This window comes from Oryx dammah, unplaced genomic scaffold, assembly GCF_014754425.2.
Source record: "Oryx dammah isolate SB20612 unplaced genomic scaffold, SCBI_Odam_1.1 HiC_scaffold_11, whole genome shotgun sequence".
Classification (NCBI taxonomy): domain Eukaryota; kingdom Metazoa; phylum Chordata; class Mammalia; order Artiodactyla; family Bovidae; genus Oryx; species Oryx dammah.
Genome location: NW_024070195.1, coordinates 32,585,345 through 32,611,310, shown reverse-complemented (window position 1 = coordinate 32,611,310; position 25,966 = coordinate 32,585,345). Strand labels below are relative to the sequence as shown.

At 40.9% G+C, this 25,966-nt stretch overlaps 1 protein-coding gene across 3 annotated transcripts in view; it reads right to left on the bottom strand.

Moving 5' to 3' along the window:
• The window catches only part of SUPT3H (SPT3 homolog, SAGA and STAGA complex component), a 399,531-nt gene that overhangs the window by 26,638 nt on the left and 346,927 nt on the right, over nt 1–25,966 (bottom strand). Inside the window, exon 12 of one of the 3 annotated variants that reach the window (XM_040249539.1) lies at nt 21,437–21,529. The exons of the other annotated variants lie outside the window; for them this stretch is intronic. Within the exon in view, the coding sequence (XP_040105473.1) occupies nt 21,458–21,529 (72 nt within the window). The 3' untranslated portion in view covers nt 21,437–21,457. Of the gene's footprint in view, nt 1–21,436; nt 21,530–25,966 lie in introns of those variants that run through there. 3 annotated transcript variants of the gene reach the window in all.

Below are 25,966 nucleotides of genomic sequence, written 5' to 3'. Positions count from 1 at the left end.
TATCACTGGAAACTATTAACAGCCAGTAAAAAGCCCTGAGACTGTATCGCTTGGTGGAATGCCTGAAATCTAATTCTGGATAACTGTCCTTTGATACAAAGTGCATGAAACACCAGGTTTTGAAAAATTGTTCTGGACCATCTCGGACTCTTGCTGCTTTTCACCAATCTGCTCTCCAATTTTGCTCCTTTATGCATGATAATTTTTGACATGACAATCATGAACTTTCCCTCAACTTAATGCAAAAAGCTAGTTATTAATAAAAATACAGCAGCTGGGTTCACTGATCTCTTCAAGAGGCAGACTTAAATATTCCAACAAGTGAACCACAGATGACAGTGACAAGATGCTCAATAGTAGACACTGGTGAGGAACTTTAGAGCCCAACAATAAACCATGTGGAGCAGACAGCAAAAGAAACAAAGAAAGCTTTTAGAATCCAAGAAAACTGGGAAAAGGAGGTAGGAGAGAAGCATATATATATATATATATATATATATATATATATATGGAGAGAAGCATATATATACTGCTGGGAAACGAGAAAGGTCTTTGCAAAGAACATGGGAAGCCTGGCTTTTCTGAATATTTTGTCTTTCCCCAATCGAGAATATTTTTTTAAAGAGTAAAGAAGAATAACTTTACATACTAGGAATGGAGTTTTTAGCATTACAGTTTCTTTGACTTTCTTGGCTTTTTCTGTGTTTAAAAACAGAACTTTAAAACACATAAATGTGACTTTTTCCTGGTAACTGATGTTAAGGATCAGACTGAACCTCTGGGCATAAATCAGGACAATGATCTGGGAACTGGACCGGGAGCACAATGAAAGGCAAATACTTTGTTTCTTGTATTTTATTTTGGGACTGTGCTAACTACTATATACTTTTCCAAATGCTGATACAGTTATTTTGCTAAGCATAAAATGCCACTGTCTTTCTTGCGGAAAGATTTTTTTTTGGCATTTCTGTAAATGACCTGAGACTAAAAGTCTGGTCACAATCATAGTGTCTGCACATTAAAGGGAAACCGGCCATGATTAGTTATAACAACTCAGATTAGCCGTTAGATAAATATTTACTAGAGGGAACAAGAATTGTGAAAATAACACTTAATGCTCATGTTTATGTATACCTATTGCTACTTGACTCACTTGACAGCTATCGTATTACTGGCTGAAAACTCACTTTTCAAGTGGAAACTTAATCTGAGAAGAGTTTTGTCACTCCCCTCTGCTTTTTCTTCTCCTGCTCCGATTTTCCACCTGGTGAGATGTCAGCTAAGCTCCTATAAGATGATGCTTGGAGGCCTGTCGGTCCCACCCATTTTCATTAGACACATAGACTCTTCTACTGTTGATAGTTATCTCTTTGGGTCCATAAATTCCACCATTGTACTTAGACTTTTGGAGATCTTCTTTTTTAATCTCTCTAACACAGTGATTTTTCTCACTAGCAGCTGATGGTGCCTTAGAACCACCCGGGAATCTTATAAAATCCTATGGCCCAGATGGCACCCCTAGATAACAGATTTCTGGAAGTGAGGCTTGGGGCATCAATTCCAACATTGAATCCGAATGGAGAACCACTGATTCAGGAGGGGGGAAAAAAAAATCAAACCCTCTTATGTCTTTCAGGATCATTTTCAGTTTTAATTCCCTGCTGCCTGCATCCCTTGTGATTCAACAAAAATATTAAAACATTACAGTTATATTCTGTGTACACAGGGGCTTCCCTAGTAGCTCAGTTGGTAAAGAATCTGCCTGCAATGCAGGAGACCTGGGTCCGATCCCTGGGTTGGGAAGATCCTCTGGAGAAGGGAATGGCAACCCACTCCACTACTCTTGCCTGGAGACTTCCATGGACAAGAGGACCTGGTGGGCTACAATCCACTGGATCACAATGAGTCAGACGCGACTGTGCGACTAACTTTCCTTTCCTTTCCTTCTGTGTACGCTGTTGTGTGAATATCTGCAACTGGCTTTTTCTCACCAGGGTTTTTTGGTCAGTTGGCTTAGAACCTTTTCCATTATATATTAAAGCAGTCCAAACTGCTTGCTCTAGAGACATTTTCCTTGATTGATGCTCATCATTTAGTTTGGACTGGCACCAGTGTGTTTTATGTGCATCTTTGCACATCTTTGGTTTATGATTGACAAGGTCTTCCTAGTAGCATTCCCTCACCACAATTCTGGATAGCGGGTGGGATTATTATGCCCATTTTAGATGAGATAACTGGTGGAGGGAGGTTAAATGACTTGCCTAAGCCTCAGAGTTCAGGAAGGACTAGGATGCAGACACAGGCAGGACTGGAAGCCAGCACATTTAACTCCCCGCCTGGTACAACTTCTGCTTTCACTCCACTCAGCCTTCCTCTGAAGAAGAACAGAGGTGAGTCAGAGACAGTTTTCTTGTTATCCTCTGACTCATTTCAATTCAAATGTGACATCAGAAGCTAAGTTACAGCTGAAGCACTGTGTGCCATATATGGAATCAGTCTAATGTAATTTAATGAGGTGCCCGGAATATAGTATGTGGTCAACAAGTACCTGTTGAGTGAATAAATACACAAAATCCTACTTACTTGTGGCAAGGTATATCACCTTTCTATAGAGAACAGCTCTGGAGATAAGCACTCCAAATGAATCCCGGTTTTCATCTTGGTTTGATCTGCCTATAACCCTAAAGATCTGGAGACAGGGTCAGAAAAAGGAATTCAGCATTCAGGCTGAGTTAGTCTTGGAGGAAGACAGAGGCAGACTAATGGACAATAAGACACACAGACACGGTTCTCTATTCTTCCTGTCTGGAAGAATAACCTCAGGAAGTAACTAAATATTTGCAGGAGAAAATATTAACAATAGCTTATAAAAAGCTACATATTAAATGAAACTCACTGTGCAGGAAGAGTCAGGGAGAGCTATTACGGCAGGTCAACCAGATACACGATGTGAAGCACAATTGCAGGGGCTGCATGCTCATATATTTATGAAAGCTATTTCACAGTGTTGGTGATGTATTTAACTGGGAAAAAGATAGTATGTATTTGTGATAATGTCCCCAACACACCTGGCCAGAGGACCACCACTGACTGACATTTAGAGGCATGCCCAAATGCCACTTCCTCTTCAGACATTTCCATTGAGAAGTTGCAAAGTGGATATGAGGCCTAAGAACTGGCCAGAGATGATGTGAGCATCAAAATGCTAGTAATGATGGGGCAACTTCTAAGAAACTGAGTCAACAATTTTGAAAAATTATTAAAGTAAGATGTACGAGCTTCCCAGGCCAGGTGGCGCTAATGGTAAAGGACACGCCTGCCAATACAGGAGTCTTAAGAAACTCGGGTTTGATCCCTGGGTCAGGAAGATCCCCTGGAGGTAGGCATGGAAACCCACTTCAGTATTCTTGCCTGGAGAATCCCACAGACAGAGAAGCCTGACGGGTTACAGTCCATGGGGTTGCAAAGCGACCACGGACACAACTAAAGTGACTTAGCTTGCAAGATGTATGAATGTTCAGATTGGATAGAAACAAAGCAAAAAGTGATTTAAAGGGGTCTAAGGGTTGATCTCATTACTGAAAAAATAAAACAAACTAAACAGAAAATTGTTTGACTCATTGTTCATTTTTCTTGCTTCTTTTCAGTTTTTTTTTTTTTAAAGTCTTTCAGAGTTCCTGGTGGGGCTTTGGAGACACACACACTTCTTGAAATATATTAGGCAGGTCCAATCCAGATGTATGTTTTTTGAATTAAGACGGCTTATTTAAAGCAATAAGAAGCTGCCACAGAGTAGCCAAAATTATAGATATTAGGAATGGAAAGGACCTATTAGATCATCACATCTGTCTCCAAGGGCCAGCGCCGGAGAAGCAATCGAAAGAAAATGACCCAGTTGCTGCAACTGCTCTCTGTGGTTAGCAAGACAAAAAAACATTTTCAAATAGAAATGAGTCTTGGAAATTTATGACTGAAATGCTGAATGCTCTTTTTAAAAAAATTATCTTGTCAATCAAAGTCTGGAGAAGCTGGGCTTTTTTGTTACTGGTTTTATATACTATCCATCCACTTACCTAAATGCATCTGTATTTGTGTGTATACAGAACACATACAGGCACTGTGGAGTCACCACTTACTGCTTTCAGTCCCCTTTTCCGTAGTCACAGATATATTCCTAATCAGCTACTGACTCATCTAGAGGTACAGATTCAGATTATGTTCCAGATTTGCTAGTGCAGGAATCACTCCCGTAGACTAAGTCTTCTCTTTTCTGGGAACTCAAGATTTAAGGAGGGGTCTGACCACTGGCAGATGATGCACACAAACCCTGAACACAGATCCTGGGATAGAATTCTGATTGATACCAGCATCAAGGTCATGAGGATTTCTCCATGGGCAGAGAGACCAGAGCAAAGAAGAGCTGTTAGCGTTCCTTGCTGGAACACTTCCAATCATTTTGAATGACACCTTTCCATGGGACTTTTCCGATATAATATTTTTGAAGAATTTTCATAAAAATTTATATAAATACAAGAGTAGGATAAAGCAACGTAATTATATAAGGATTAAAGAGAGTCTCCCACACTAGCTGGGATGAGTAGAATGTGGGGACACATGAGATCTTTTTTCACTGGGAAACAGGAAGTCTTGAAAGGACACAGATGTGACTCAGGGCAGTGAGTAGGCCTGTGTTAGTATCTACCCCAGTTATGGCTGGCAGCACAGAAAGACATAAGGCAATTACGGGGAAATGAATCCAACCTCAAACTGTTCTACCAAAACACTCATTCTCTAAAACCTGTGCTGGCTATAACTGAATTATCAGTGAGAAAAGTGTGATTTCTTTATTAAGGAGCCACTGCTGAGTGGCTCAACATCTCATTGAGGAAACTTGTCAAAATATTCTCTAAAGAGTCTTTTAAATTTCCATCCTAAGGTAGACATATTGTCGCCTTCTAGGTCCTTAAAATAAAAATGTGATAGAAATAATTTTTTAAAAAGATTCCATATGGTTTACTATGCCCTTGTAGTAAAAATACATAAAAGTCTTAAATTATGAAACACTACAGCCCCTTCTCTAATTAATTCAGTTGATGAAATCTTGGTGTCTGGAGTTATTTCTATAAAAAGCTGGGCATCAAGCCCTTGGTCAAGAATATAAACTCCTACTGAACACTTTCTATGGGAAAGTTTAACACTGACTCACATCATTTTGACTTGTCAGTTCTTTTCCAGGAACTTAACCTGCCGAAGGGATGCAGACTGACTTCTTGTTTAAAGAAGAGGGGCGCACAGGCATCTCCTAGGAATCTGGACGCCAAAGGAAGGGGAAAATCCATTGTCACTGGACATTTGAAGACCAATCCATGGTAATGATACCATGTCTCCTATTTTCCAGCCTTGGGAAATTCAGAAGACCTTTGCTTCTAGTTTTTATTGTATTCAAGTGAGGAAGGAAGAGGCTCAGAATCCACTACTTAGAAGCAGCTAAGCCAGAAGAGGAAAATGGGCACCTGAGGAAAAGTAGTTATTGGTGACACCAGACAAACTCCCCACTACAGTCACTCTTTCCATTTTGATTTTACCTGTCGACTAGTTCCACTCTTCTATTTTTCCCCTAATTATGCACGAGGTGAGGCTGTGACATGCTCAGACTCTGGTTAGCTTCATTAACCTTCCTGAAAGCTACACTGTGGAGCTGTGAGTCTATAACATGGCAGCCATCTTAAAATGGCTTTAGAGGTCGAGTTTTAGCAAGGCTTTAATTTTGCATTTTTAACTTAACTTTTGATTGTAAGGCTATTGAAGGACTGAATCCTTTGGAAAAAAAATGAATGGAGAAGGAACCCTCTTGTCTCCCATGCCTCGGCTTCCTCTACACTCCCTTTCCACAAGAAATAGTATTTATGAACATCAGAAGAGAATAAAGACATTTAAAAAGTGATGCTATGTTTACCCATTCTTCTAGTTTGGAGAACAGATTATTTTCACAGAAGAACAGCTATGATAAATTCTCTATTTTTTTTAACCTTTTAGTGTTTTATTAAACAAAAGGATGATTAGCACACAAATAGTCTTGTTCACCCACAAAACTCACAATTAATTTGCATAAAGTAAATGCTGCCTCCTAGAATTTTCCTTGGTGAGCTGACCTTCAAGGAGGCAGAGGGAACGGATGCTGGAGCACTACTGCTCTGCCCAACAATGTGATCTCACCCTTTATCTTTAGGAGGTTCCTTTCCACTACCTGGTTCAAAATTATCCTGAACAGAAAGCTTTAAGTTGATATCCTAAACATTTCTAAATAATGTCCCAGTGGCTATAGAAAGTATTTTACCCAGTGGTTGCCTTGCTCTTCTGGAGACGAGAGAAATCCACTTTGTTTCTTTAGATAATTATAAAGGCTAGCATACTGCGTCTCCTCTGTGCCAGGCACTGCTCTGAGCAACTTACTCATATGAACACACTTGATTCTGACAATAATCCTATGTGCTGGGTGCTACCAGTAAGGCTATATAATGTGCCCAAGGTCACTTATCCACTGAGCAGGGGAGCCATGATGTGAACCGAGGCAGCTGCTCCGGAGTCCATATTCTCAAACTGGATGTCATCCTGGCCTTGAATCACTGACACCTCGGGAAGCTCTAAAATCATCACAGAAACACATACTCACTGAATGCACACATGTAACGAGCACATGCTGAGTGCTGACTCCATCCCTAACCTCGGGCTGTGCTCTAGAGGCAGAAGAGTGAACACAACTCAGACGCCACTGGCATGGTGTCCGGTCATCTCAACCAGTGAACAGTCACACCATGCTTGGGGCTGGGATCTGCATGTAGGGCGAACTATCGGTTGGCCAAAAGGTTCACTTGGTTTTTCTGTAAGATGTTATGGAAAAACATGAATGAATTTTTTGGTCAACTCAAAACAAAAGTCAAAACAGAGGCGGCCCCAAGTAGGGGAATAAAAATGAATGCAGAGATGGCAATAACAGGCCAAAAGAGAACTGGCTGAAATCAACTTTCCCAAAGCAAAATACACTGTGCCAACAACTCTCTGCAGACTCTTACAGTAACCTTTGAACTTGTCTCCCTTGTTTGCTTGCTTCTGGCCTAGGGGACACTCTCTTCACAGCAGTCAGTGATCCTTTATCATCTGCTTGGAGTAGGTGAGAGTCAGTGAGTGACTGTCACTACTGACTTGACTGATTCCAGTCATAAGTCAGGAAAAGCTAACACCAAACAGTAGATACCATGAGTCATTCAGTTTCTCGGATGAACCTGGTTACTACGTGGTGGGACTGTGCAGGGGGCTGACATCACTGAACAGCTTCCTCTGCAGAGGGTCTTCCCCCATCCCCATCTGTTACCTCCCCTGGCCAGGGTGCTCCTTTCTTCTCTTTCTACCTCTGTAGATCTGGCTCCAACTGCCAGCCTCTCTTTGCACCTTGTCCCTACCCCTGTACAGGACCCAAAACTACAAGTGTAGGCATTTAAAATATACCTAAAGAGTGATTTAGAAAAATATTATTTATAGAAAAGATAAAAAGAAACATTTACCATTTAGATAACTCTTTTATCTCTTAGAGATTTTTTCTAACAGAATCTGGGAACAGGATCCATTCAGTTCAGTTCAGTTGCTCAGGAGAGCTCTCTTTAAATACCTGAAGGTCTAGCTTACAAAACAGGATTAGCTGTCTTCCTGACGTTCCAAGAACCAGCCCCCCCACCAGATAAAAACAGTATTTCCTTATCTGAAAGATAAAAAATGAACAAGAGAAAGCACAAAATGTGTTCTTGATGGGGAACGTGTTAGAATGAAAACCACCACGGAGTGCATTCTCTTCCATTCAGCTCCACAACCTGCAGTTCTTGGGTTATCAAAGCACACTCAGGCCTGAAGGAGAAACTCAGGCTTTGTGATTTCAACACTGAAGCTCCTTCCATCACGTGGAATTGCACATAACATGCTGCACTTTCTCAAGAGGGTCAGAGGACACTGCATGCTGAACCCTGCCCGCTTTCGCCTGCATCACTCTACCATGGAGGAGGGAGCTGGGTGGGCTGCAGCCCCATCTCTCGGGCTGGCCAGTTCTGATTGGCAGATGCTTCTTTCTATCGAGAGGGTCGTTTTTCATCTCCTGGGCTTGATGGCCCACACTGTAACAGATAAGGAGCAGCAGACATCCTGTTTCTGGGGTACTCAGAAATGAATGCAAACTAATGCAAAACAGAATCAGAAGGCTTTTTTCCCCCCTTATTTTGCTCTCCTCATGAAAGTGTCACTTTTAGTCATAGAATGGTTTCTTCATATCTTTCCGCTACTCCTACTGTGCAGCCATAGGTACTGACTTGAAATGTGTTGTATTTGACTCTTTGTCAGTTCCAGTTTCTCAACTATTGCACGGAATCAACAATTAATATACAGCAAAGGCCACTCTGACAAGAGATGGTGTGTGTATGATTTTGTGAGCGTATGTACATCAAGGCAGACAGATGTCAAATACTTCCATACACCATATACACCCTTATGTAAGTGTCCACATTCCCCCATTTTGGTTTAAGGACCGTCTTTAGGTCCCTACCCACTGTGCTTCCTCTGATCGGGGCCATTTCTGATTGTCTAAAAGGCAGTCGTTTATATGGCCATTACACTTAATAAAGACCGAAGAGCGTCTACTGTCTGTCACCTGGCCTACTCAAGCTGACTGGCTTTTTAATAACGTCAGTGAAAGTTGTGTGAGGAAATAATATTCTACATTTCGTGGGTCCCTGGGGAGGAATATGGTCATTCCCAGAAGAGATTCAGACTTTGCTGAATCTGCTACTTTAAGAGTAAAACAGGAAGTTCAGTCCTCTTTTATTGTACCTTTTTCGTTTTTGAAAAGCTGCCCAAATAGTTCCAAGTCGACTTGAAGCAAAGTTATTCATGTCAAGAAGCCAAGATCTTTCTCCATGGTTTGCTGAATGAGGAAGGAAGAAAATGGTTTGCACTCAGCTGTCCTTGGCTTCTCTGGCTTGGGCCAAAGCACCAGGAAGGAGAAGGAATGAATAAGTGAAAGAGCTGGTGTTTATCTTTTAACGAAATCATGATGTTCTGTGCTCAGCTCCGGCAGTCAGATGTGGCCGTTGCATCTTTAAGACAGGGAGTCTCTCAGAGAGACGACACCCTAATTATAGTGCTGCTGCCGGAGGGAGCTCACACATGCAAACCATTATGTAAAATGTAATTTCTTTTTCTTTAGGAACACTCAAGATCATTAGACATGGTTTCTTCAATGCTAGAAAATCAGGCCAAAAATGAAAACAAACAGTTTCAAGTATTTGCAACATAATTCCCGCATGCATTTATGGAAATAGAGTAAAAGTGCCCTAAAATGTGGTTTGACATTTCATGCTGCCCTGGTATTTCTATTTTGCCAATTCCCTAACATGTGTCCTCTTATCCTATATCACTTTAGTTTCACTGTATTTCAAATATTCACTGAGCAATAGCCACAGTTATTACCAAATAGCTGTGCTTGGAGGGAGCTAGTGAACAACAGGAAGCAGCCCAGAAGCTTGTTGTAAATTAAACAAACTCCTTGTAAATTAAACACAGTAACATATGAACACAAATGCAGGGCATGACAACATGACATAACTTTTAAAAACAGCAATTAAATGCATAGCACTGCTTTCCCTAATGATGTGCTATGCTAATTCAAGGCTAAGGTGATGATTCTGTTGATTTAACAGTTTAACATAGAACTCATAAATGAGAATAAAATCTGTAATAAAGAAATCTTGGAGACTATAGCATTTATGAGTATAGAATTAGGTATGTTATTATATAGGAGAAAGATATACATTTCAATTCAATCCATTTTCTATATCATAAACTAACCCGAAACATTTCAATTTTCTATATCATAAACTATCCCAAAACATTTAGGCTGAACAGTAAACAGTCTTTTCAGGCTGAAACAAATATATCCCCTTCTTAAATATTCAGGTTCTCAATGGGATATTGATTGGCAAATGATCTTTTTCATTTTTCTTGTCTGTTTTGCTTCTTTCACAGTATTTACCTTTTTAACCTTTTAAAAATAGATATTCTGAAAATACAATAGAAAAGACATCATTATAATATCAGTATCAGACATAAAGTACCTAAGGCACATGCAAGTTTGAGCTGAGTAAGAGGACACAAGCAGGAAGAAAAACATATTCTCTGAACACAGATGGGTTTGCTGAAGGAAAGGAAGGTTCTGTTTGGGGGAACAGCCTTGCTGGAAGGGAAGGGATTGCCTACAGCAATCTTTTGCATTTACTGGTTTACTCTGTCCTAGATGAAAAAATATCCAGATCAGCTTTGATGTCCATGTTTTTAAAGTCCATGTTCAGTTCAATGTTAACTGCCTTTGTTTTTTTTTTTTTTTAAACGTGCCTGTTGATTTATTCAGATAAATAGGTCATCCAGCTTCTACCATCACAATGCTATAGCTATTATTATGTGGCATTTGGAACAGAATTTCTTTCCAAGTTCTTTTCTTTATTCCACAGGTCAGTTTTCTTTAGTTCATTTTTCCTACCTAGGACCTTTGATGTATAAAAACACCTTTATACACGAAGCCACTTCTGTACAGGACAAAAAGCATTATAGTTTGAATTCCTTGATAGTTCAGTTCAGTCGCTCAGTCGTGTCCGACTCTTCGCGACCCCATGAATCGCAGCACGCCAGGCCTCCCTGTCCATCACCATCTCCCGGAGTTCACTCAGACTCACGTCCATCGAGTCCGTGATGCCATCCAGCCATCTCATCCTCAGTCGTCCCCTTCTCCTCCTGCCCCCAATTCCTCCCAGCATCAGAGTCTTTTCCAATGAGTCAACTCTTCGCATGAGGTGGCCAAAGTACTGGAGTTTCAGTACTTTGGAAGTACTGAAGCATCATTCCTTCCAAAGAAATCCCAGGGCTGATCTCCTTCAGAATGGACTGGTTGGATCTCCTTGCAGTCCAAGGGACTCTCAAGAGTCTTCTCCAACACCACAGTTCAAAAGCATCAATTCTTCAGTGCTCAGCCTTCTTCTCAGTCCAACTCTCACATCCATACATGACCACTGGAAAAACCATAGCCTTGACTAGACAGACCTTAGTCGGCAAAGTAATGTCTCTGCTTTTGAATATGCTATCTAGGTTGGTCATAACTTTTCTTCCAAGGAGTATCTTTTAATTTCATGGCTGCAATCACCATCTGCAGTGATTTTGGAGCCCCCAAAAATAAAGTCTGACACTATTTCCACTGTTTCGCCATCTATTTCCCATGGAGTGACAGGACAGATGCCATGAGCTTCGTTTTCTGAATGTTGAACTTCAAGCCAACTTTTTCACTCTCCTCTTTTACTTTCATCAGGAGGCTTTTTAAGTTCCTCTTCACTTTCTGCCATAAGGGTGGTGTCATCTGCATATCTGAGGTTACTGATATTTCTCCCGGCAATCTTGATTCCAGCTTGTGTTTCTTCCAGCCCAGCGTTTCTCATGATGTACTCTGCATAGAAGTTCAATAAGCAGGGTGACAATATACAGCCTTGATGTACTCCTTTTCCTATTTGGAACCAGTCTGTTGTTCCATGTCCAGTTCTAACTGTTGCTTCCTGGTCTGCATACAGATTTCTTAAGAGGCAGGTTAGGTGGTCTGGTATTCCCATCTCTTGGACCCGGATAATCACGATGGTGTGATCACTCATCTAGAACTGGACATCTTGGAATGTGAAGTCAAGTGGGCCGTAGAAAGCATCACTACGAACAAAGCTAGTGGAGGTGATGGAATTCCAGTAGAGCTATTTCAAATCCTGAAAGATGATGCTGTGAAAGTGCTGCACTCAATATGCCAGCAAATTTGGAAAACTCAGCAGTGGCCACAGGACTGGAAAATGTCAGTTTTCATTCCAATCCAAAGAAAGGCAATGCCAAAGAACACTCAAACTACCACACAATTGCACTCGTCTCACATGCTAGTAAAGTAATGCTCAGAATTCTCCAAGCCAGGCTTCAGCAATACGTGAACTGTGAACTCGCTGATGTTCAAGCTGGTTTTGAAAAAGGCAGAGGAACCCAAGATCTTGCCAACATCCGCTGGATCATGGAAAAAGCAAAAGAGTTCCAGAAAAACAACTATTTCTGCTTTATTGACTATGCCAAAGCCTTTGACTGTGTGGATCACAATAAACTGTGGAAAATTCTGAGAGAGATGGGAATACCAGAGCACCTAACCTCCCTCTTGAGAAATCTGTATGCAGGCCAGGAAGCAACAGTTAGAACTGGACATGGAACAACAGACTGGTTCCAAATAGGAAAAGGAGTACATCAAGGCTGTATATTGTCACCCTGCTTATTGAACTTCTATGCAGAGTACATCATGAGAAACGCTGGGCTGGAAGAAACGCAAGCTGGAATCAAGATTGCCAGGAGAAATATCAGTAACCTCAGATATGCAGATGACACCACCCTTATGGCAGAAAGTGAAGAGGAACTAAAAAGCCTCCTGATGAAAGTGAAAGAGGAGAGTGAAAAAGTTGGCTTAAAGCTCAACATTCAGAAAACGAAGATCATGGCATGCGGTCCCATCACTTCATGGGAAATAGATGGGGAAACAGTGGAAACAGTGTAAGACTTTATTTTTGGGGGCTCCAAAATCACTGCAGATGGTGACTGCAGCCATGAAATTGAAAGACACTTACTCCTTGGAAGAAAAGTTATGACCAACCTAGATAGCATATTCAAAAGCAGAGACATTACTTTGCTGACTAAGGTCTGTCTAGTCAAGGCTATGGTTTTTCCAGTGGTCATGTATGGATGTGAGAGTTGGACTGAGAAGAAGGCTGAGTGCTGAAGAATTGATGCTTTTGAACTGTGGTGTTGGAGAAGACTCTTGAGAGTCCCTTGGACTGCAAGGAGAACCAACCAGTCCATTCTGAAGGAGATCAGCCCTGGGATTTCTTTGGAAGGAATGATGCTAAAGTTGAAACTCCAGTACTTTGGCCACCTCATGCGAAGAGTTGACTCATTGGAAAAGACTCTGATGCTGGGAGGGACTGGGGGCAGGAGGAGAAGGGGACGAAAGAGGATGAGATGGCTGGATGGCATCACGGACTCGATGGACGTGAGTCTGAGTGAACTCCGGGAGATGGTGATGGACAGGGAGGCCTGGCGTGCTGCGATTCATGGGTTCGCAAAGAGTCGGACACGACTGAGCGACTGAACTGAACTGAACAGTGACATTGGTCATAACACATTCTGCCTATGTAGACAAAGTCAAGGGCCCCCAAAGAGGTAAAATCAGTAACATGTTTTCCCCTAGTTTTAGGTCATATATGATGACATAAAGCCAAAGGTAAAAGAAGAAAAAATAGAATCTGCAGTTGAAAATGATTTAAATTTGCTAGTTTTCAGCACTTTTGGAATATAGCCAGGGTTAATTTGGATTAGGCCTGCATTGCTCTAACCTGAAGTGGCCTAAAAAAACAGACTTGATAGAAAGAGGTTAAAAAAAAAAAAAGAAAAACGTCCACCTTTTTTTGAGTTGTGTGTAACTCAACACAACTGACAGTCTGTTCTCCAGTGGCCCAGCCCCGAATCAGAATGTTTTATTTGTGTCACTCTAGAAAAGCGCGATACTGTGTCTCAGTGAAAGGTATTTGTGATGAAAATAACTTATAGGCTAATCCCAGACTCGGTAAGGCAAATGCTCACAGGAGGGAATAGTCCTGTTTTCAGGGAGAAACATTTTTAGAGTTTGCTGGAGATTTTTATTTCAAAATCTCCAAATTCAACAATTCTTCAGCCTCTGTAAACTTTCAGATGGAAAGCTCCAATATTTAGAGTAAATAATGTCTAAGCTTCCCCTTCACAGCAAGTTTTCTTTTTCTCCCCTGTCATAAGAGTGTTATATCCTGGCAACTGAAATACAGAACCCCTTTGTAGTAAAGCTATCACACTATACTACTCAGAATGTGTTGCTAATGAGGTTATTGCTTAATAGAACCATAGAAGGACATTGAAAAAAAATACCCTGACAAATGTGTTGACCAAAGGATGCCAACAACTCTCCCAGGGTTCTGTCCGAAATTCAGGGTTTTTTTTTTGTTTTTTTTTTTAAGTAAAAATGAACTTTAGTGTATGTGAAAAATCATAACATTGAAACATAAGTCCATTTATCTTTTAACTATTTTTCTAGTTCTCTTCCAAAATTTTACTGGTTATTAAAACACTGCTGTGTAAATAAAAATGTTCTGCTTTATAACTCACTCCCTATTTCTTGTCCTTACAATATAATAATGTCATTGTTTGTTATATCACACTTCTCCTTAAAGTAGTAAGGCTTGATGTGAAGGGCTTTAAATAGCAAGCTGAGGAAGGGCTCGTGTAGGAAAATGAGACTTGGGGATCAGATACAGAAGGGGAGTTCAGAGAAGGATTCTGAAAGACTTCTACAATTCTGAGCCTGGAAAGAGTTTCTATATCACAGTTTTCACAGAGATAAGCAGAGCTCTTCATAAACATCCTCCTATCTGCTAGGTGGGCTGTCCAAGGCTGAGCTGTCCATTAATAAGGTCATGGGGAATGCATTACCAGAATATCAGTGAAGCCATTCCAATTCCCAAATTGGGAATATAGCTGCAAATAATTTAACCCATTTCATTAGCATATATCCTTTGCCTAGATGAGTAAAAATGCCCATTTCTCTTTCGAGAGATTCACAATTAGTTTCTTCCTGTACCCAACTATTTTGAGTCTTTAGGACCACCAAAAATAGAGCTCATGGCAGTCTATAAAATGTCAACACTCTCAAAGATAAAACACATGCGTTGTAATTAGAATCACAGACTGTAGGAGCTGGAATGGGCCTTTGAGGTAATTTAGTTCAATCTTCTCATTGTACAGTTGAGCTTGAGTGACTTATCCAAATGTTATCCAGCCACTTAATGGCTGGACTGGGAGGAGAACCAGGTCTCCTGACTCCTACTCCACTGCTTTTGCCATTAGGACAGGCTTCAGCCATGATATACTATTTAGACAAGGTCAGTAAACCCAGGCACTATCAAGACTTAATGGGAAGGGATTCTAGTAACAAGGGGCCTTAACAGAAAACTCCCTGTATCTAATTCCTACATGTTCAAGTTGAGGGGTAACTTGGTACTCTTTCAGCATGAAAAGGCAAAGGGAACTGTATAAACTGGATCTGAAATGTAAAAAAGAATCTGAAATGTTAAAAAAAAACTTGCATAAAAATTAATTTGGCATGTGCTAAATGCAGAAAATGGACCCTGCCTTGGACATTTTCTGTGTCTCATATATTGCCCCTGTGTTAACAGGAGTGAGGAATTTCTGTTGTATGAGATAGTCTTTCTCCAATGAATGTATGCTATAAACCAAACTCTCTCCACTGATGGCTAACTTTGGAATCAACAGACTTGGTTCTGTGCTGGGCTTTTCCAAGAATTAGTTTAGATACTCTTACTTCCTGAGTCCCAGTTTTCCAGTCCATAGACTGAAAAGGTTGTTTTTTTATTTAAGTGTGAGGTTCTATGACAGTCTCTCAGGAGTTGACAAAGAAGCCAGGGCGAGAGTGTGGGGGAGGCCAAGCAAGGAAGTTCTGAGTTTTCTACCCCAACCTCAACTGGGCAGTTCTGCTTTGATCTGCTCTTGATATTAAGTTAATATGGAAGATTTTTTTCTGAAGAACAAGTTAAGTGGTAAAGTTTCAAAACTACCAAAAAGTTGAGTACTACAATATTCCTTCTAACTCTGTTGGTCACTCCCCAGCTTAAAAGTCCTGCAACTGCACCCCATCAAAGATTAAGTCTAAGTTCCCAAACACAGCATTTCTCCCTGCCTCAGTCCCCACCTCCCCTCTTCTCCTCATCTCCAGTCATTCCCACTACATGCTTCACGTGTTAATGTTTCCAAGTTGCTGGTCATTTTCTGACCATGCAGCGCTGTTTCATGCCTCCTTGGATCTGTTTTTGCTCCTGTTCATTCTGCATCTCCGCCCTCTGCTTGACTAAACTCCTCTTAGCCTTCAAATCTCAGCTCAGGAAATCTTCCTTTGTGAAGGCTTCTCTGAAATGGGACCAAACTTGCTTCTTAAATGGACCAAACTTGCTCCCCTTTGGTCTTATGAAAGATTATAAGAACAATTAAACATTATAATGAAATTATATAATTCTACCCTGTCTCTTTCAACTGGGCTGTAAACACCTCATGAGCAAGGTCTCTCTCTTGTACATTTGTTAAAATTGGAAGAAGAAATAAAATAACTTGATCAAAAATTTTACTTTCAAAAATTCTGAAAAAGGCCTTGATGATGCACAGCTTATTCTCTTGTTAAAAAATCTATCCAAGCTAATGAAGAATTGAGTCTCCAAAAGGATATGACTGGTATTGATAAGAAACAGTAGGAAGGTTCAGCCAGAGATAACAGCACTCTATTTACTAATAAAAAGTGTTTCAAAAACTTTCCTCAAAGGGAAAAAAAAAAACACTGGAAAAAATCATTAATTAAAAACAAAACTTGCTTGGTTAGAAAGCCTACTTGGTCTTAGATCTCTTTCTTTTTTCCTTTTAAAGCAAAACAGATCCCCCACCTGAGAGTCCTGAGGGCAAACCTGGGGGCTTGGGAAGAGTTGTCAGTTTGGTATAGTTCCCACTGAGGATGCTAAGACACATAAACCTTTCATATGTCCTCACTTCCTCACCCCCAATTTAAGGGGTGCTGTGGTGTGCTTAGATGCTTAGTTATGTCTCTTTGCTACCCCATGGACTGGAGCTCACCAGGCTCCTCTGTCCATGGGGATTCTTCAGGCAAGAAAACTGGAGTGGGTTGCCATGCCCTCCTCAAGGGGATCTTCCTAACTCAGGGATCAAACCCAGGTCTCCCACATTGCAAGGGGATTCTTTACCATCTGAGCCACAATGGAAGCCCAAGAATACCGGAGTGGGTAGCCTATCCCTTCTCCAGGGGACTTCCTGACCCAGGAATCGAGCCAGGGTCTCCTGCATTGCAGGTGGATTATTTATCAGCTGAGCTACCAGGGAAGCCCGATTTAAGGGGAGTTGGCACAAAAAGTCTGCATGAATCATGTTTTATTGTTGAACTGGGCAGTTAGGAAGAAAGAAAAGATTAACAATGATGAAAGCAGAAGGTTTTAGTGTGAATCACAGGAAGTTCAGTCTTTTTCTGCACCAGCTGAGGTGACAACTCCATTTATGGTCCAGAGGAAGCACGAGAAGACTTGAAACAATTTGCTCGACTCATGTCCTAAACAGTGCTCTGGCCTCATGTACTTATTATTCCCCGCAGCCTTCAGGGGTTGCTTGAGTGGAAGTTCTAAATTATTCCTCAGTTGGTAAAACATTAGCTCCCAGTCAGGCAAGTAGGAAGGAGTGATTAAAATCAGTATAGACACAAATCATTACCTGGGGCTGCTCTTGAGTCAGAGGAATAACACGTTTAGTCAAGAGAAATTCCTCAGTTACAAGGAATATCCAGACACCTAGGTATTCTTAGATATTATGGAGAGGACAGTCAAAGGAAGCATTATTGCGGTCCTTTAACCACAGTCATTAAATAGTAGCAACTTGAAGACTCTATTTCTCAAATAAAATGAATTAAAATCACTATAATTACTGAAATTCAGGCCACAGATGATTAATCTTCAAAGAACCTTTTAGCTTGTTTCTTATAAAGGAAGATGCAACTTTCATTTTTAGTAAAATACACAAGAAAAGTATCTACTAAATGGCCCATCTTCAGTTCAAAAAAAATTAAACCTCTTCCACTACAAGAAGATCCAGCTAGTCTGAATTCTAACCTCCCTTGCTATCTCTTCTCACAAGTACTTTTTATTTTTCAAGAGGTAATAAGCAATCCCACCCCAATGCTGATCTATAGTCTCAGCTTGCCTGTGCAAGCCTGTGTCACACACGTGTGTGACACATGGTGGACTCTCATTGGTTCACAGTCCTGCAAAAACCACAACCTCCCAACTTTCGAGAAAGCAAAGGCCTCTTAACCTAAGTGCACATTAGCTGCTGGCTCGGGCAGGCTGGATGATATGGAGGCCTCCGCAGCGGGCAGGCGCACCACGGCCAGGCCCTCATTAAGCTATTGAGTTTCATTCCAGTAACCGTTCAAGTACATTCTTCACTGTACCAGAAAGTGTGTTTGTTTGATTCTGGTACTTTGATGTCCCCCCATCTACTCGTCCTCCATACTCCCTCTTCCCTGCACCCCTGTTCTGGTACTTGTTCCTATGCTAACACACAAAATATCAGTAATTCTCAATGGGTCTCCTGGTCATTAGTGCAAATTAGTGAGGTTTTACTGAATATGGTCAGGTTTGATTTGCCAAGTTCTTTTCCCGTTAAGGTTTTAAACCCATGTGTATTTCAAGGGAAATCTAATTTGTAGGTTTCGGATTCATTTACACTCAACTCACAAACGTGGTTCTGTGAGTGCCTCCATAGCCAGTGGACAAGAAGCCACAGGAGCTGGTTTCCCTTCCTTTTAACAAGTTCTTGTTAGAATGTTTGCTTTGAAGTAGGTATTTGGATCATGCTGGAAGCAAATAGAACTAAACCCCAAGAAAATGTAGAGTAAAATTTAAAAACCAAGTTCAAAACGGGTGTCTCTTGCCCCCAATAATTACACGTTTTAAAGACAAAATTCTTAAGCATGGAACCATCCATTTCAGCCTTTTAAGGATGATGTCACCACCTGCCTGCCCAGAGGAGGCCGCGCTTCATGATGCTTCCGTCTTGCAGGATGACAAGGGAATCATCTGTGAGTAGGTGACTTTCTCTGCTCAGTCTCTGCCCCATGAACTCTGGGCAGCCCCTGGCAGCTGCTGGGCCACCCGCTCTGTTCCACCATCCCACTGGGATCTTCTCAGCTGCCATTTCTGCCCATGGGCATTCCCACACCTACTGACTCCTGCCTGTCTCCCCTTCTTCTTAGCTAGCTCCTTAGTTCTTTCTTAGCTCCTTAGTTCTTGCACTTCACCCCAGCCACAGCTTCCTGTGCCCCACCTCCCAAGAGGACAGAGTCCTTGTCATCCAGTCATATATCCCTAATCTGCTTTTTGTCTGAGGTCCTCAACTGCGGACCAATTGCTGCAATCCTTGACCCTTGTTCTTTGGCTTCCCGGCTGGGCTTCTGTGATGATGGCTTCCTTCGTATCCATCTATACCACACCATGGGAGACCCACTGCTGATTTGGGTTCCTGTGTGTCACTCTGATTTGCTCTGAATAAAACGGCCAAATCTCACCGATGTTTCTACTACCCATTTCCATCGGCAGTAGGATGGGAGTCTTCAGGAGACTTCTTATCCTTGCAGATGGCAACAACAGTGCTTAAAAAGGCAGACCCTCTCTAGCTGTGCCAGCTCTTGTCCAAACATCAAAAGTAAACAATTCTCCACACTGAGAATATGTTGGTTTCCCTCCCCCAAACCCCCACTCCAAGAGTGTCTGCCTGGAATAGCATATCACACCCCAAAAAGTGTGGCAATTCCAAAAAAGTCCTCTACCAGCTGTCTCCTGTACAAACAATTCCTTCCAGGCCTTGGGAGTTCACTTCAAGTGACTTTGGAGAAGAATTGCCCTGGATGCTGCTAAATACTGGGATGACTCATTAAGACAGTGGTGAGCTCTGAGTGGTGAACAAAGAGCTGAGATATGAACCACTAACAGCAACTAAGGCTCCAGCAGATTCAGACAGACTTTAAATTGCAACTGCTCTGAGAAATCTACAAGTAATGCAGGGACTAGCAAACGAGGCCCATGGATATATAACTACAAATATATACATAAAACATATAGCTGTATTCTATAGTTGTGTTATATTATTACTATAAATAAAAGCAAAAAAACAAAAACAAAACCCCAAACTAAGCCAATTATGGATGCCTATGAATGAGCAGGGCTTCCTTAGGTGTCTCAGTGGGTAAAGAATCTGCTTGCAATGCAGGAGCCACAGGAGATGCAGGTTTGATCCCTGGGTTGGGAAGATCCCTGGAGGAGGGCATGGCAACCCACTCCAGTATTCTTGCCTGAAAAATCTGATGGACAGAGGAACCTGGTGGGCTATAGTCCAACCAGGGTCGCAAAGAGTCAGACATCACTGAAACTATTGAGCACACAGGCACATATGAATGAACAAGCCCTTTACAAATCTGCCTGGAATCCTCTACTCCCACACTTTAGAGAAGGAAGTGTATGATCCATCAGAAGATAATCATTATCTCACAGCCACCAGTTAAAGAGTCTCTAGAAAGGACTTTCTGACGCTAATGCTAGTCATTCATCTATCTTCACTCATTCACTTCCTCATTTATCCATCTTTACAAGGTGACAACCACATGTTAGGAGACACTTAATATTCTCTCTCTTGGTTGAGAAAGAATTTCATTGGATAAGAGTACAGAAGAGAAACATCTTTTTCCATTTCCCAACCCTCACATTTACAAATCAAAGCAAAAGTAGAAAGCAAATTATTTTGAAGTCCATATAGGTATATAAAAGTACTCAAATGCCTATAACTTGTTTTTTTCTAATATTCTGCCAAATTTGCTTTTTAAAAAAGAATTGTGACATTTTTCATTCTCTTATTTCTCTACTCTTTTTAGTGATTTAAATAATGATGCTTTCACAAAGTATATGTTATAACTAGCCTCTACTAATGGTGCAATGCCCCTTTTCTCACAACATAACTCTTTCAATTTAACATATACAAAACATAGCATGATTTAAAATGATGATCTAGAAGAAAAAACATTAAACATTAGTAAATAAGATGAATGCTTAGGTACTGGTGTTTGGAACTTAGTTTGAAAAGCTTCAAACAAAAAAGAGGTGGTTGATGAATGGAGAGTGGACAGATCTGTAAGAAAATAAGAAGAGTAAAAATATTAATTGTGGATACAGGTGGTGGGTATATGGGTGCTCACCATAAAATCCTATCAACTTTTCTATAAGCCTGTGTGTTTTATGCTACAGTTTCCATAATAAAATACTGGGGGAAAGGTTCATCAAGAAGTCATTTCCACTTCTATTTCTTTTACACATTTGTTGAGGGTACATTTATTATTTCTCTAATTTTGGAAGCTTGTGAAATTTAACATTATTTTCTTTATAACCTAAAAAGGAGGATAGTGAGTTCAGACCACTTGAAATGAAGAGAGGTTCTAGAGTGAAATATCCAGAGGAACTGCTATGGATTAAATTGTGTTTCCCTCTCAGAAATCCTATGTTGAAGCCCTATTGCCCAATGTGACTGGTTTTGGAGGCAGAACTTTTAGGAAGTAATTAAGGTTAAATGAGGTCATAAGGGTGGGGTCCTAACCCCTAGGATGGGTGGTTTTATAAGAGAAGGGGAGTGGGAAAGACCATGTGAGGTTATAACCAGCGAGTAGCTACATGCAAGCCAGAAAGAGAGCTTTCACCAGGGGCCAAGCTGGCCAGCACTTGGATCTTGGACTCCAGAACTGTCAGAAGAGAGACATCTGTTATTTAAGCCCCTCCATCTATGGTATTCTGTAACGGCAGTCTGAGCTGACTAATACAGAGCCTGGAAGTTAAACATCTGTGGATGTTTAAGAAGTCTGCGTGCAGTTAACACAGAGGGACAAGATCTGAGTCAGTTCATTCGGAACTAGAATGATGGAATGTGAGAGCTGGAAGAGGTTTTAGCAACTATGTCATCAAAATGCTCATACAGATGAGGGAACAGAAGCTCACAGAGGTCAAGTGGTTTGTCTGAGATCCTTCAGGGAGATTAGTGGCACAGCCAAAGAGTTTAAGCCCAAGCCTCTTGACTCCTGCTCTTTTCGCCACATGACAGCTTCAGTAAATCAACACCCCTTGAGCCAACTGTTAGCAGCCAAAAATCTAATTTCTTTTCTCCTACTGAAATCTACTTCAAGAATTTAGCCCCATTTTTTTGACTTTGTACTTTTCTCTCTACTCTTACATTACAAATTCCCTGGTGGCTCAGGTGGTAACGAATCTGCCTGCAGTGAAGTAGACCTGGGTTTGATCCTGGGGTTGGGAAGATACTCTGAGAAGGGAATGGCAACCTACTTCAGTATTCTTGCTTGGATAATTCCATGGACTGAGGACCCTGGCGGGCTACAGTCCATGGTGTTGCAAAGGGTCAGACACAACTGAGCAGCTAACTCAATATACCCTACAGTAGTCCATATCAATTTAGTCATACAGACTTCTACAGAGAAGTCTTCTGAACAAATACAAAATGTGTATGGTAGAAGTCTTCTGAACAAATACAAAATGTGTATGGTTTTCCAGTAGTCACATATAGATGTGAGAGTTGGACCATAAGGAAGGCTGAGCACCAAAGAATTGATGCTTTCAAATTGTGGTGCTGGAGAAGACTCTTGAGAGTCTCTTGGACAGCAAGGAGATCAAACCAGTCAATCCTAAAGGAAATCAACCCTGAATATTCATTGAAGGATTGATGCTGAAGCTCCAATACTTTGGCCATCTGATGCAAAGAGCCACTTCACCAGAAAAGACTCTGATGCTGGGAAAGATTGAGGGCAGGAGGGGAAGGGGGTGACAGAGGATGAGATGGTTAGACAGCATCACCGAGTCAATGGACATGAATTTGAGCAAACTCTGGGAGATACTGAAGGACAAGGGAGTGGGGCATGCTGCAGTCCATAGGGTACAGTAAATAGTTAGACACAACTTAGCGGAAGAACAACAACAAATACAAAAGAAAAGTACACACACACAAACCAACATTTAAATTGAGACAAATGGTGACTCAATTATTCATCTGCAGGAGAGGCCTGTGTGCCCAAAGATAGCATAGGTGTACATTGGAAGGAATCTTACTTCCTAATAGTCGCCTATTATAACACATAAAGACATTCTAGAAAAAAAAATGTATTTGTTTTCCAAATTAATCATTTATAGTCTAATTTAGCACAGTATTATATCTTTATAACATTTAAAATATCCATTTTGATAAAACATTCTCATAAACAGGCCAAGAAAACCAGGTTAATAAGCCTGTGTGTTTTATAGGGCAATAAAATCATACATTTTTATAACATTTAAAAATAATATAAAATATAAAGTTGAACAATATAATAACTGAACATTATTTTGTTAAAAAAGTTATTATAGAACATTTTATTTAACTTTCCACTAGGTAAACGGGAGTATGTGAAGATAAATACTCTTAATGATGTGGATACAATGGAAATATGGCAATGATGTCCAGAAATGGTAATAACCTATTAGTACCAGTTGATATTTAAAATTTTTTTAACAATTTTTTAATTTTCTGCATCAACTTAGCTTCAGCTACTGAACTGGGCCACAAAACAATCCATTCCATAATTTTTCTTTTTATATTTATGTCTACAACTATATGGTGTGTTTGTGAAGTAACTTGATTCATCACCACTGAGTCTTTTCAAAAGAATGTGTTGCAAGCTCTGAAGATAATTACCAGAGAGTAATTTCAAAAATATTTTGAGCAAAGACAGCATTGTTTAAAATTGGAGAGCTACTCAAGGACATTTTGTTTTGAAAGACACAGCCTTTGAGAAATAACGCCTTGGTTATATTTGAAAACAAAACAGGAATAATAATAAAACTAGTCAAATTGCTTCTAGTTTCCCCTGTCTTTTTAACATGGCTAAGATGATGCTCCCCTGGGGGCTCAGAGGGTAAAGCATCTGCCTGCAATGCGGGAGACATGGGTTCGATTCCTGGGTTGGAAAGATCCCCTGGAGGAGGAAATGGCAACCCACTCCAGTATTCTTGCCTGAAGAACCCCATGGACGGAGAAGCCTGGTGGGCTATAGTCCAAGGCGTCGCAAAGACGACCGAGCGACTTCACTTCACTTCACTTCACTTCACTTCAAGATGAGGCTGGCATTGGCTGGGAGTGTGGTGTATTCCTAATGCAGTACTGCATAGAAGACAATGAGATCTTGCTTTTCGAGCATTCACCCAAAGCGAACAACACTTAGTGGAAAAGACTGGAGAACAAAGACTCTACCGTAATCTTTGCGCTGTGCGGCATGTGGAATCTTAGTTCCCTGACCAGGGATCGAACCTGCAGCCCCTGCATTGGAAGCACTGAGTCTTAACCACTGGACCACCAGGGAAGTCCCCAAAGAATCTATTTTAAAACCAAACCATTACTTACTGCTTTAACAGCCTGTACAATAAACAATGGAATTCATGCCTCTTATCCAAATAAGTGAGAAATGAGAAGATGTAACTGAGGTAGGGTAAAGTGAGTGATTATCTCACAGGCAGTGTCAGCGGAAGTGAGGCAGCTCAAAGAGTTCCTGGGAATTAAGTAGGATTCTCTTCCACCCTCCTAGGTGGTGACGCCCTGGTGGGACCTAGTTTTGAAGGAAGTGTTGCCATATGTCCCACAGACTCAAAATCCTAGGGGCAAATACCACCCCATCTTTCTCATTCCTCACTTTTTTCTCTAAGACAGTCTTGGCAGCACTGTTTAGATGCTGTGAGAATCAACTCTATATTTAAAAAATAGACAAGGTCTGAAAGATATATGCACAAGCAATGTGGTTTAGTAGAAGACCCAAATTCAAGCTTCAGCTCTCCTACTGTGTGATCTCAGAAAAAAAAATGATGACCTTTGATGAATCACAGCTTCCTCATCGGGAAAATCATCATCATAAACATTGTCATCACCATTGCTAAGACTTATGGAGTTCTGACTGCATTCCAGGCAATGCTGTAAGGGCTTTCACATATTTTAACTCACTTAATCCCTAGCAAGTCCATGAGAAGGTACTATTACTAGTCACATTTTCTACATGAGGAAGCTGAGTCATGGAAGTAAACTGCCCAAAGAGAACTCTTATTCCGTAGGGTGGCTGTGAGATCAAATACAAAATTACTAAGATGATGATGGATGAAAGGGATCTTTAAGATCATCTAGCGTTAAAAAAGAAAAGGGGGCGACAGAGGATGAAATGGTGGTATGGCATCACTGACTCAATGGACATGAGTTTGAGCAAACTCCAGGAGATAGTGAAGGACAGGGAAGCCTGGCGTGCTGCAATCCATGGGGTCACAAAGAATTAGACATGACTGAGCGACTAAACAACAACAAAAAGCCTTAAACTCTTAACTATAAATATGAGGCCTCTGAGGTTCACAAAAGAGCTTGTTAACTGAAGCCATTGAGCCTCTTCTAGATCTCATTCTAATGGCCTTTTAAAAGCACTTCTCTCCTTTTTTCTAAGTAATTTTCATGCATTCTTTCACTTACATGTACAACATTTCTCTAGGGTAGAAAAGTCAGAACGAGTTGTCTTCTGCTTTTTAAAAAACAGGTTAGAAGACTCAGCATACCTCAAAGTCAGCATGGAGTACAGCTGGACAGGTCAAGGTCAGATGTATGACAGTGAAAATGACAGCACGATTAGGATGACCCTGATTACCACCTCATTAATTGCACCCTGATTCTCGTTAGGTCACTGTGCCAAAGCCTCTTATGGACATTCTCTCATTTACTGCTAAATGTGCCTTTGAATGTAGAACTTGAAATGTTACTAGTTTTAAAATCAGAGAATGGCTGAGCCTGAGGTTGAAAAAACACAGACTTTCTGGAGTCAAGATTCCAAATCCCAGTTGTGTTGACTCAACCCAAGGTCCTACTACAGAGAAACTGAAGGCTAGGCCGATGACGTGGTTTGGGGTTTGGGCTGGACGTGGAGAACAGAAACCTCCTCTCTGTGGAGGAGACACACACAGGTCCTAACTCTTTCAGCAGCATATCAGCTTTATTTGTCAAAATGGATTTTTAAAAACAATGGCTGGATTACCCTACAGTTCATTAGTCATCATACAGAAATCCACTGTGATGAAAATGTTCACTTAAGATTTAGTGGAGGGGAAACGGAACT